At 42.5% G+C, this 12,088-nt stretch overlaps 1 protein-coding gene across 1 annotated transcript; it reads left to right on the top strand.

Annotated features, from left to right (window-relative positions):
- Positions 1 to 531: 531 nt before the first annotated feature.
- Positions 532 to 5,223, top strand: PNRC1 (proline rich nuclear receptor coactivator 1). Its single transcript, XM_061427835.1, has 2 exons — positions 532 to 1,875; positions 4,143 to 5,223. The coding sequence occupies exons 1-2, from the start codon at positions 1,330 to 1,332 to the stop codon at positions 4,584 to 4,586; spliced, it is 990 nt and encodes a 329-aa protein (XP_061283819.1). The 5' UTR covers positions 532 to 1,329; the 3' UTR covers positions 4,587 to 5,223.
- The last annotated feature ends 6,865 nt before the right edge of the window (positions 5,224 to 12,088 follow it).

Genomic DNA, 12,088 nt, shown 5'->3' with positions numbered 1-12,088 from the left:
CCCTGGGTCGGGAAGATCCCTTGGCGAAAAAAAGGGAAACGCTTTCTAGTATTCTTCCCTGGATGGAGAAGACTGGTGGGCTACAGTCCCTAGGGTCGCAAACAGTCGGACACTGAGCGACTTCACTTTCACTTTCAAGCCTATGTTCTCTCCTGTAAACTAGCGATAAAATATAGTACCTATTCCTTAGAGTTCTTTCGAGGTTCAAACGAGATAATTTATGTAAAAAACAGGTCATGGTACAAAAGTACTAGATAAATAGCCACAATTCTTTGTGTGTGTGAGCGCAGTACGGGGAGATGACGAATTTCTATCAACACAGAGCAAGTAAAATGCAGTGTGTTGCAGAAATGTTTCACTTTCTCCCTTTGAGACACAGCTCTCCTCCTCTGCTTCCTTCTCAGTACCAAGCACTGTTTAGCGATCCAAAGTCCCACCGTATGGAAAGCGGTAACATTTCCATTGCGCAATTACGGATTATGGAGAACTTTTTATATATTAAGAAGTCAGTTTCATGGAGTCAACTCTCTTAATTTTTATTCCGATTACCATGGCTAATGAGCAGCGTTTCTCACTCAGGTTAATGAAAAAACGTGAGCCACACTTCATCAAATGTAATATAAATGTGGGCTGGTTTTCCGACTGTGAAGAATGAAACTCTTACAACGTACTCTGAAATCTTAAAATAATTTAAAAAAAAAACCACACAATAATAATGCTATTATGTTGGGCTTGAAATAAATACTTCCCCAAGGTCAGTGGCTGGGGAGTAGGCGTCAGTGGTCTTGAAGCTTTCCGATTCTTTCCCCTGGCTCCCGCCCCTAACCCCAACACCCAAATCAGCCTAGATCTGGCTATCTGATCAATGCCTTCAGGGCAAAGTGCAAGGATAAGTAAGGAGGAGTCAGGATGGGGGGGTGGGGCAGGTGGGGCTGAAACGGAACTTCATTGTTCGCGGGACCGACTCTTCCCGAAAGAACCCGTTGGCAGCGCCTGCGCAGTGCGCGCTCTTTGTGCCTGGCTGCAGCAGCGGGTTGTTTGTGTGTGTCTCTTCCAGGCGGTGGAGGCGGAGCCTGATGGGCGTGACCTGCTCTGTCGCATTCTTATTGGGCTTTCTCAGGAAGGTGGGCGGGCACAGGGCGGAGCTTCGGATAACAACACTCAGAGCGGAGGCTGAGGATATTTGTTGCTGCGCCGCCACCGCCCGAGCCATGGTCCGCGGTTCACTCCGGCTCTCTTAGCAGCAGCAGCCGCCACCGCCGCCGCCCTGTGATCTGTGGCCTCACTAGCTCCTTCTACTCCTGCAGAGCCACTTTTCCGCTTAGCGCTATGACCGTCGTTTCTGTCCCACAGCGGGAGCCGCTTGTTCTAGGCGGCCGCCTTGCGTCCATGGGCTTTTCCACCCGCGGTTACTTCGGCGCCCTCCCGATGGTTACCACTGCTCCGCCGCCTTTACCCCGGATCCCGGACCCCCGGGCGCTACCTCCCACTCTCTTCCTCCCTCACTTCTTAGGGGGAGACGGTCCCTGTCTGACCCCCCAGCCTCGCGCCCCGGCACCTCTTCCCAACTGCAGCCTCGCCGCGGCGGGGGGCACCCCTCGGGCGGCACCAAAGAAGCGACGAAAGAAGAAGGTGCGGACCAGCCCGTCGGGGCAGCTCCCCAGCCGCTTCCACCAGTACCAGCAGCACCGGCCGAGCCTGGAGGGCGGGCGGAGTCCCGCGACGGGCCTTGGCGGAGCGCAGCAAGTCCCGGACCAGGCCCAGGCCGCCGCCTGGGTCCCAGCTCCTACGACCGCCACCCGAACTGAGGAAGCGAGCCCTTTACTTGGCCCGCTGCCGCCTGCGGCGCCCGGCCAACCCTCGTTCAGAAGAGAGGTAAGGGCCGCGAGGGGGATGGAGGGGGAACCGTTGGCGTTCCAGCCTCTATACGGCCACAGCCGGGCCCCGAGGTTTGGGGCCCTGCGCCGAGGGGTCGGGGAGGGGGGCGGGGGCCGGGGCGAGGGGCGGCTGTTTACTCGGGAGGGAAGTTTCCGTGACGCCGGCTCCCTTCTTGCTGGGGGGAGGGGGGAAGGCCTGCGCTGGCACCGCTGATTGGCTCCGGGGAGCCGGCCAATGAGAGAAGCCGCTGCGCCCCAGCAACAGCCCGGATTTAGAAGGCTGGCGGCGTTCCAGGGGGTTTCGGCGTTCCGGGCGCGCGGGGGGCGGGGGAGGGAAGCAGCCCGCGGGAAGCTGACGTCAGCGCGCGCTACGTGCGGAGCGCTCCGGCGCCCATGAAGGAGGCGAGCGGCCGCCGATGGAGGGCCGGGTTGCGGGCCAGCCGGCGGCTTCCTTACCGCTGGTAGCGCCAAAACCGGTCGGGACGCGCTTACGGCCTCTCGCCTCCCTATGTGGGGTTCTCAGTGGGCTGCCAGCCGCTCGCTTACGTTGGCTTTTTGTTGAGTTGTGAGGTGCCTGGTGTGGGGCGCCGGTCCAACTGGGGCGCAGCTCCTTGCCGGGCCGACCTACTTAGCTGTACTTTTAAACTTCGGAAGTTGGCAGGAGCGACGGTAGAGTTGGGTTGTCTCTTTGAAGCGATAATTTTGTTTATCAGGTGAACGGAATTTACGGTTTAACCATCCCCACTATGTATCCTGTGCCAGGCTTCCTTAATGGAACGTGGTGTTGTGCCCAGAAGGATGAAATTTTCGAAAGAAAAGTTATCAGTTGACGTTATGATGCCCAGTTGCTGTTAAAGGACTAGGATAAAACTGATTAAAACTTAGATGGTATTAAGTCGCTAAGGTAACGTTTACATCGCAATAAGACATTTTCCCTTTAATTTCAAAGATTTTCGTAATAATGAAAATAAGCTACTGCCATTTGTTGAAAGAATGTTTAAGAGACTTGCAGCTTATCTAGCTGTGCCCTTGCAAAAATTAAATTTGTCCGCCATGAGTCCTAAAAATTTTGTATAGGTTCTTGTTTCAATTCCATGGGCTTCCCTGGTGGCTCAGACGGTAAAGAATCTGCCTGTAGTGCAAGAGACTCCGGTTCAGTCCTTGGGTCGGGAAGATCCCCCTGGAGAAGGGACTGGCAACTCACTCCAGTATTCTTGCCTGGGAAATCTCATGGACAGAGGAGCCTGTCCGGCTACAGGCCGTGGGGTCACAAAGAGTGGGACACGACTGAGCGTTTTACATTTCCATGGCTCTTCTGAAGCATTAGTGATAATGTAAAAACGAGTTTTTATACTTGTTTCTTAGTAAGATTACCTTTTCTAGAACTATATTCAAACCTGGGCGCTCTCTGTTGCAGTTACCACGTTTGACTTGGTTATGTTACCTTGTGCTCTGGCTTTCTATTTGTGTCCTTCACTACGGCATTACAAGGGTTGAAAGGACAGTGATCTAATAGATTATCTTGTCCTTTCCATCCTCTCATCGCTTCCAGTAAGGATCACTTGAGTTAGTAAAGTGATTAGAATTAAGGCAATAAAGTTCTTGAAGCAATTGTTAAAACAGAAAGTAGGGGGCAGGCAGAAATCGCCTTTACCATTATGTATAAAAGTGGAAAGGATGATAGAGTTTTTTTAGTATTTAAATTTCTGAAATTTTATTTTCAGAAGCTGGGAGATCATTTTTAATGTATATACTTAGTAACCACTGTCAAAACATTTCCTCACTCCTCACATTTTTATTCTTAAATATTTTATAAAGTACCGGTCTTAGGAGGTGTAGATAGTGTATCTGTTAACATAGTTTTTCTTTCTAATCTGCCAAAGCATTTGAAAATTTCTCTTGGAAAACTCCTACTGTAAAAACACTGACTTTTGTTAGGAAGAGGTTGGCATACTTGTTTGGAAGAGAGCTCATTATCTTCTTCCCGGAAAGATGAACTTGGTTACCTTGGGCCTTTTACCTTACGTTTTAGAATCAGGTCATACACTGCACTGATAACAGTGACTTAACTATTTTCCTGGTAAAATTAGATGTGTGCATATTTGGACATCAGTGCTTAAGTGCAGCAAGCACATTTAATCAAGGCAGTGAATGAAAGTCCAGAACTTTTTAAAAAAATAAATATTAGATATATGGTGAGGTTCATGACTGCTTTTTTTTATCATGAGACTGTATTCACTTTTATTATGTTCCTTGTCTTTGTAGGTTTTAAAATCAAAGATGGGAAAATCGGAGAAAATTGCCATTCCCCACGGCCAGCTTGTTCATGGTATACCCTTGTGTGAACAACCAAAGATAAACAGACAGAAAAACAAATATAACTTACCACTAACCAAGATCACCTCTGCAAAACGAAATGAAAATAACTTTTGGCAGGATTCTGTTTCATCTGATATAATTCAGAAGCAGGAAAAAAAGCCTTTTAAAAATACTGAGAATATTAAAAATAAGCATTTGAAGAAATCATCATTTCTAACTGAAGTGAGCCAAAAGGAGAATTATGCTGGGGCAAAGTTTAGTGATCCACCATCTCCTAGTGTTCTTCCAAAGCCTCCTAGTCACTGGATGGGAACCACCATCGAGAATTCCAACCAAAATAGGGAGTTGATGGCAGTACACTTAAAAACTCTCCTAAAAGTTCAGACTTAGATCTCAGTATGTATGTAAAACATAGTTTTTCCAAAATCCCTGGACTCCTTGAAAAGAAGTGGTACAGAAACGGAAAATTGCCTTGTAACATACAAGGGCAGAAGATGAGTTTAAAAAATTACAAACAGCTTGTATTATATTTTATATTTTGTAAATACTGTATACCATGTATTATGTGTATATTGTTCATATTTGAGAGGTACATTATAGTTTTGTTATGAAAGTATGTATTTTGCCCTGCCCAAATGGTAGGTGTTTTGTATATATACAGTGGAGAAATTTTAAGTGTGCTAAGGCACATATAAGACCGATTTATTTGCACAAGGTACTGAGATTTTTTTTCAAGAAACAGCTGTTGAATCTCAAGGTGAAGATCTCAATGTGAACAGTTTACTAATGCACTACTGAAGTTAAATCTGTGGCACAATCATTGTAAACATAGGGTTTGTCTATGTTTCTCTAAATTGATTTCTGCCTTCTAATCTGTAATTACTGGAAAACTTCTATCCCCATTTTTACCAAACTTAATTTCTGGTTTTTTGGTTTATATCCATTCAAATTTAAATTTTTAATGCCAACAAAATCGGTTGTAATCAAATTTTAAAACAATAATAATAATTTGGCCCCCCCCTTTTAAGTCTTGACTCTTTGTGTGTGATTGTTTTTCATGTTTGAATGTGTAACTAGGAGATGGATTTTAACTTTCCATTTCACTGGCTAAATGTTTATACTAATTGTATGTCCTCTTGAAATTTGCAGAGTCTAAAACACTACTACCTCTAAGGGGAGGAATTCCCCATCTTATGAATGGAAATGGTTGTGGGCAAAAGTGTAGCTGATTTAGTTTATAGCTTAGAATGTTTTTATTTCCCAACTGTTTTTGTAAAGTACCATTTGACTTACCACATTTACAATGAAGGAAAATGGCACTTGTTTGGTTTTCAAATTTTCAGTATACTGGTTTTCAAAATCAGTATATTGATACTAAATGGGATACTTGAATCAAAGCAAATATAACGTTAAAATAATAGATGGAGATTTTGGAATCTGAAGCTTGCTTGAAGTTATTGTAGCATATGTGTTTTTTACTTTAAAATTCAAACTTCTACTCAATAGTGTATAAGGTCTATTCCAATAAGAAATTCTAGAACATGATTTTCCCTTTTCATTATACAAAGCCAAGGTTATCTCATACAGTACAAAGGAAAAAGTGGTAATGAGTAACTGGTCAGTATTTAGACGTGTGAAAATGTAAAGTTGTTAAAAGGTTATATATGATTTTACAAAACAGTATAGATGAGAAAGGTGCTACCATCCTAAGGGGAGAAAATGAGACATGTTCTCAATTTCTTGGATCCTTTGGTTCACACAAGGGAGGACCTAACTTTAGAATCCTATTGACTCAATAAGCAGTGGCATGATGACTTCTTACTGCCACCACAAAATCTCTTAAGAATGTACAACTTGTAAACAACCCGTCCAGCCATTTTTCTTTGGCACTGATGCCTTGTTCTTATGAATTTAGAGAAAGTTACACTTAATTTACATACAGGTATATATAGCTAGATTTTTAAAAAGCATTTAGAGAAACTAAGATACAGGTGCACTTTCAACTTGTGAAGACTTTTTTTCTTTTAGCCAAGAGGAGTGTTAATACACTGGTAAAGAAGATGGCTAAATTTTTTAAGGGGTGATATAAGGAAATTATAAATAAATTTTATAGTTTGAAAAGTGGTTGAAACAGACTACAGATATATTTAGTGAGAAGGTGTTAACAAATTTAAGTCGAATAGTTTTGGTTTTGCAGTAAAAGTTATTTAGCAGTCTTAGCCCCTTCAGACTACTATAACAAAATACTAGAGATTGGGTAGCTTATAAACAAAATTTCTCAGTTCTGTAGGCTGGGAGGTCTTAAGATCAAGGCGTCAGCAGATTTGGTGTCTAGGGCTTCCCAGGGGACGGTAGTGGTAAAGAGTGTGCCTGCCAATGCAGGAGATGGAGATTCTAATCCCAGGGTCAGGAAGATCCCCTAGAGGAGGGCATGGCAACCCACTCCAGTATTCTTCCCTGGATAATCACATGGATAGAGGAGCCTGGTGAGCTACAGTCCATAGGGTTGCAAAGAATTGGGACAGGACTGGAGTGAGCACGTTAAGCATGCCCAAGAGCCCTCATAAAGTTTGTAGCAGGCGACCTTTAGCTGTGTACGCACATGGCACAGGGGTGGGGGTGCTTTCTGGGCTCCCTTTTATAAGGACATGAATCCTATTCATGAGGGTTCCTGCCCTCCTATCCTAATCACTTGCCAAGTCTCTACCTCCTAGTACTATGTTTCCCCTATTGGAGCTTGAAACATTTCCTCCCAATGTTCCTGTAATTTGTTTTGTGGGGGTATAAAGTAAACTACTAATTTTAACTAATGGCCTAGTTTAAAATTGCAAAGGGGTAAAATGTGTATGTGAGTGGAAAAAAATTGTTCTATTCAGTGGCACTTCCCCTATAAAACATATATGCAGTTTAGAATCTCATACTGAAATGTCTTTAGGTAAATTTGTACAATTTGATACTGAGTTTATTCAGCTCATACCACTGATGTGGTGACAACATAGAAAGCTGCTTTTATTTGCATTAATCTTGGTGCTAAGTAATTTGTGTCCCTGCAGAATGAGAAAGGGAAAAACAATAAAAGACCAAATTACAATATTAAAAGATTGATGGGAGCCATTCTTTTCAAACTTAAAGGTGGTTTTTAAGTTAAAATACAAACTTTAGTGTAGTTTACAAATTTGAAGATCTGAATGTATTATCAAGTAGTTTACATTTTACTCTTAACCAGCTTTCAGGTTTCTATACCCCGTTCCTTCACAAATTATAAAACTAGTACAATTGTGGGAAATGAATGGGATCCAGTTATGCTGTACTTAAAACCACTTGTATTTCTTTTGCCTAGTACGTGGTTTTTAAACTAGCTAAAAACCCATAGTATTTGTTCTGTCTTCACCTGCCTTCATTAAAAGCCCTGACTCAATTTTGGTGTTGAGAAGGAACAAAACCCAGGCCCGTCCCAGTGCTTCTGCCCCTCAGCACCAGGGCCCAGCATGGACCTGGTAAGGAGGGCACAGTGGATATCCACCCAAGACAGGGAAATGAGGATTATGAGGAACTATGAATGTAGTGGATAAACTAGACCCCTCTGATGCCTCAGCTCCCAGCATGTTCTCAAAAGCAGTTCAATGTCTGGGGAGGAACAGGGCTGTCATAGCTCAAAACCACCAACCTCTACCCTATTTATTCCTGGTTCCTCCAGAAGCAGTGCTGGGGAGAAACATGAATATTCATTGGTTTGAGATTACCAAAAAAATGCAAGGCAAGTGTTTTGTGGGGGAAGCTGGTTTTGTGATTGAGGCGGTGGGTTAATTTTGAGTTGAGTCCACAGGGTTGGAACTGGATACGACTGAGCGACTAACCCTTTCACTGAGCTCCTGTGGTAGCTCAGATGGTAAAGAATCTGCCTGCAGTGCAAGAGACCAGGGTTCAATCCCTGAGTTGGGAGGATCCCCTGGAGAAGATAATGGCAACCTATCCAGTATTCTTGCCTGGGAAATCCCATGGAGCTGTAGTCTGATGGGCTACAGTCCACGGGGTTGCAAAGAGTCGAATACGACAGCAACAGACACTTTCTCCATTAAGCAATCAGTTCTAGAAAGGAAGCTGCAAAGGAACTTCTACTTGATACTGGCATTTTTGTATGAGTCTTCATTGCTGCTTACACAAATGCAGATGTCTTCCTTACAGATGGGAAATTGATTTTAAGAGTTAAGCCCATAGTTAAAAATTCCCTCAATTGTTAAGTCACCAAGTTTAGCTTTTAAAAATAGTATGTTGTAAATATTGCCACTAATTGGCCTACATGAGTTCTGAAGTCTCCCAAATCTTGTCTATGATTCCATCAAATGGCTCATTTATGTGCATATGCACATTTCTTCATATAATAAAATTCCTAACAAACTAATATAGAGTCCTTGTCTTGGATAAAAACTTCAACCACTACTCTCCTTTGTTTGAAATAACCTGTTCTTTTGTGTCATTTTGAGCAGCATGTCTACAGAATGTGGGAGATTAAGTGTGAAGTTATGTTCAGGAGATAGCTAACCCTTGGACATCACAGGTTCAAACTGAGCAGGTCCACTTTATACACACGTATTTTTAAAATATTAACTACTACATGATCTGCAGTTGGCTGAATCCCAGGATGTGGAACCTTGGATATGGAGGAGTCACAGATAACAAGAGTCAGACTATAATTTATATGCATGCTTCTTTCAACTGCAAGGTGCACCTAACCTATGAATTGCTCAGGGGTCAACTGTACAAGGATAACTGGCAAAACGAAAAGAACATAGGTGGGTGAGAAAGAAATGGCCACCGTAACTAAAATACAAGCTGCCTTCCCTTCACCCTACACCCTACCGAATGTCTTTAGGAGGTAAAAACAAGTCAATGTTTTCCAACAGGTGGTTACTAACTCTAGTGAAAGAGTAGGGATCATCTCCTTGGTAACCAGACCCTCCGGGAAGGAGTATTGCATGGGGCCTTAAAATAGTATGACATGCAAAGAAAAGCTAAATAACTGTCAGAGGTAAAAGTTTTAGCAGTGTTACATGAAAAGATGTGGACTAGAGTCAGAAGATTCAGTCTTGAATGGTGTACTGGGGTAATAACATGAAGGGCTTTAAAGTCCATGTTTAATAAGAGTTTCAACTTTATAAGCAGGATAGTCATCAGAGGTTTATGAACAAGGTAGTAAGATTCTAAAACAAAACGTGAAAAGATGGAGTATAGTTTGGAAACGGAGATCTTGAGACACAAAAGCCGCCTGAGGATTCAGTACTTTTAAAAAAAAGCCTAAAGGACATTATTGGAGGTTATACAGAAGCATGGACTTATTTGGGAGATGTTCTGGACGTAGAATTCAGAATTGAGAAACTGAATGAAGCATAAGAAAAAGATTTAATTTAAAATTGAGCCATTAGGAAGATAAAGCCAGCAATTAAGGAACTCTGGAAGGGGCTGGAATTGTAAAGGAAGGTAATTTTGATTTGCATGTTCAACTTTGAGATGTGTGTAGGTTATCCAGGTGGAAATATACAGCAAGTAAGGTCAGGTCAGGCCAAGAGGCACAGCCGTGGTAACTGCACAAAAACCCTAATTACAACATGAATATGAAACAAGTATTGTCTTCCTGTATTTTCTTTTCCCCTCCTTAGGTTAGCACCTTTACCAGTACTCCTGACCTCATCCTTTCTGCCTCCTATAGACTCTAGACTTCATCTATGATAGTAAATGGTTTAAAGTATTTCCTCTGAAACAGTATTAAATGATGGTTACTACTGACCTGTAAAAGTCTGTTAGTAATGGTTCTAATACTAAATTCTCGATTAGAAACAGACAGCAGGGAGCCGGTTGCTGGAAAGGAGGAACAAAGTTTCTTTCCCTTTTCTGAATTTCAAACTGGGTAAAATTCATCTTTTATCATACTATAATTTTTTGTAAATCTTATCCGTTCTAATGACCGTCCAATTTTATTGCTGAATACGTTTTTCTTTATTGGAGGGTGGACACCCCGGACTCCCACGCCCTCTATGCAGCTGATACTTGCTTCAGGTTGAGCGGAGTCAAGCAAATGTACTTACACGTGGGTATGAAAGGCTGACAGTCTCATCATCTTCCTCTATTTAACATTTTGAAGGACGCTGCTGAATGAAAACATTACAAAATCACAAGCCCGCTCTTCTAGCCCTGAGCTAACGCCTCCAAGTTGGGTTTTTTTGTACTTTATTCCTCTCCTGAATCCATAAATCTTTCAAAAGTTTCCAAATGGGTAAACAGTATGTCTGTTACGAAATGAATTGTAAGCAAACACCATGTGTAATTCAGGAGCTCACTTGTTTTTGTATCTGAAAAGCAATTTGAGAGTACATTTTATAGATTGCTTTTTATAAACACTCATAAAAAATTAACCTTTGAAAGAAACTTTCTTGAAAATTTTAGGATTCTCTGAAGGTATGGATGGATGAAATTTTAAGAGTTAGGGATAATTTATTTTATGCTTGGATTAAACTTTTTCTTTAAATCTCTTGGATTAGATTGTTTTACTCTGACAGTTTTCAGATTACTTTTCATATCCTTTGCAATTTTCTTGGGAGTTCTAAATTGAATATGCTAAGAAGTATGAGTAATATTCCCAACACCCAAGAATTGTATTTGCCAAAACTAAGCTTGTGAATTACAATTTAAGATTTATAGGTGTTACATTTACTGAGGGTTCATTATCAAGGTCTTAGAATTCATTTTCTAAAGTAGATGTTGTTTTTTAGTCATTAAGTTGTGTTGGGACTCTGCGACCCCATGGACTGTAGCCCACCAGGTTTCTCTATCCATGGGATTTCTCAGGCAAGAATACTAGAGTGGATTGCCATTTCCTTCCCCAGGGGATCTTCCCAACCCAGGAATTGAATCCACATCTCCTGCTTGGCAAGCAGACTCTTTACCACTGAGCCACCAGATAAAGTGAAAGTGAAAGCAGGTCAGTCCGTGGAATTCTCTAGGCCAGAGTACTGGAGTGGGTAGACTTTCCCTTCTCCAGGGCATGTTCCCAACCCAGGGATCAAACCCAGGTCTCCCGCATTGCAGGCAGATTCTTTATCAGCTGAGCCACAAGGGAAGCCCCGTATCTACATGTGCTTTGTACTGACTTGTGTCTAAGTCTTTGTGACCCTTTGAACTGTAGCCTGCCAGGCTCCTCTGCCCACAGGATCCTTCAAGCTACTCCTAAATTATTACAGATAGTTCCTTTGTTCTAAGATTAGAAATTAACTTGATTAGTTGTCAAAGCCGAATTACAAACCAGTCTAGAATCTTGAGAAGATGGCAGGATGAACACATTCTGGTGACTTTTTGATTATTTCTGACATGGAAATGTTTGATTTAATTGAACTCAAATTGCCTTCTAACAGTAAGGTCTTTAAACAGGAAGATCTTTATTTCACTCTGCTTGGCCACATGGAACCAGAGGCCTTTGGCTCTTCCTATCAAAATCTTGGAAAGATATACAATTTGGGAGATCTTGCTATAAAATAATGGCTGTTAACAGTCCCTTTCAAAGTTGAAATTACCCTTAAAGTGACCAGACATTAAGGGCTCTCACATTAATAGAACAAAAGGATTATCAAAGGTTAGAGTTCCCTTTTCAGTCAGTGTTCCCAGGGTCCTAATCACTGTGCACTCGTCCAATCTCTTTAAATGTTTCTTCAGTTCAGTTCAGTCGCTCAGTCGTGTCCGACTCTTTGTGACCCCATGAATCACAGCACGCCAGGCCTCCCTGTCCATCACTGAGTTCACTCAGACTCATGTCCATCAAGTCAGTGATGCCATCCAGCCATCTCATCCTCTGTCATCCCCTTCTCCTCCTGCCCCCAATCCCTCCCAGCATCAGAGTCTTT

This window comes from Bos javanicus, chromosome 9 (assembly GCF_032452875.1).
Source record: "Bos javanicus breed banteng chromosome 9, ARS-OSU_banteng_1.0, whole genome shotgun sequence".
NCBI lineage: Eukaryota > Metazoa > Chordata > Mammalia > Artiodactyla > Bovidae > Bos > Bos javanicus.
Note: the sequence above shows the minus strand (reverse complement) of the source record. Positions and strands in the feature narration are given on the sequence as shown.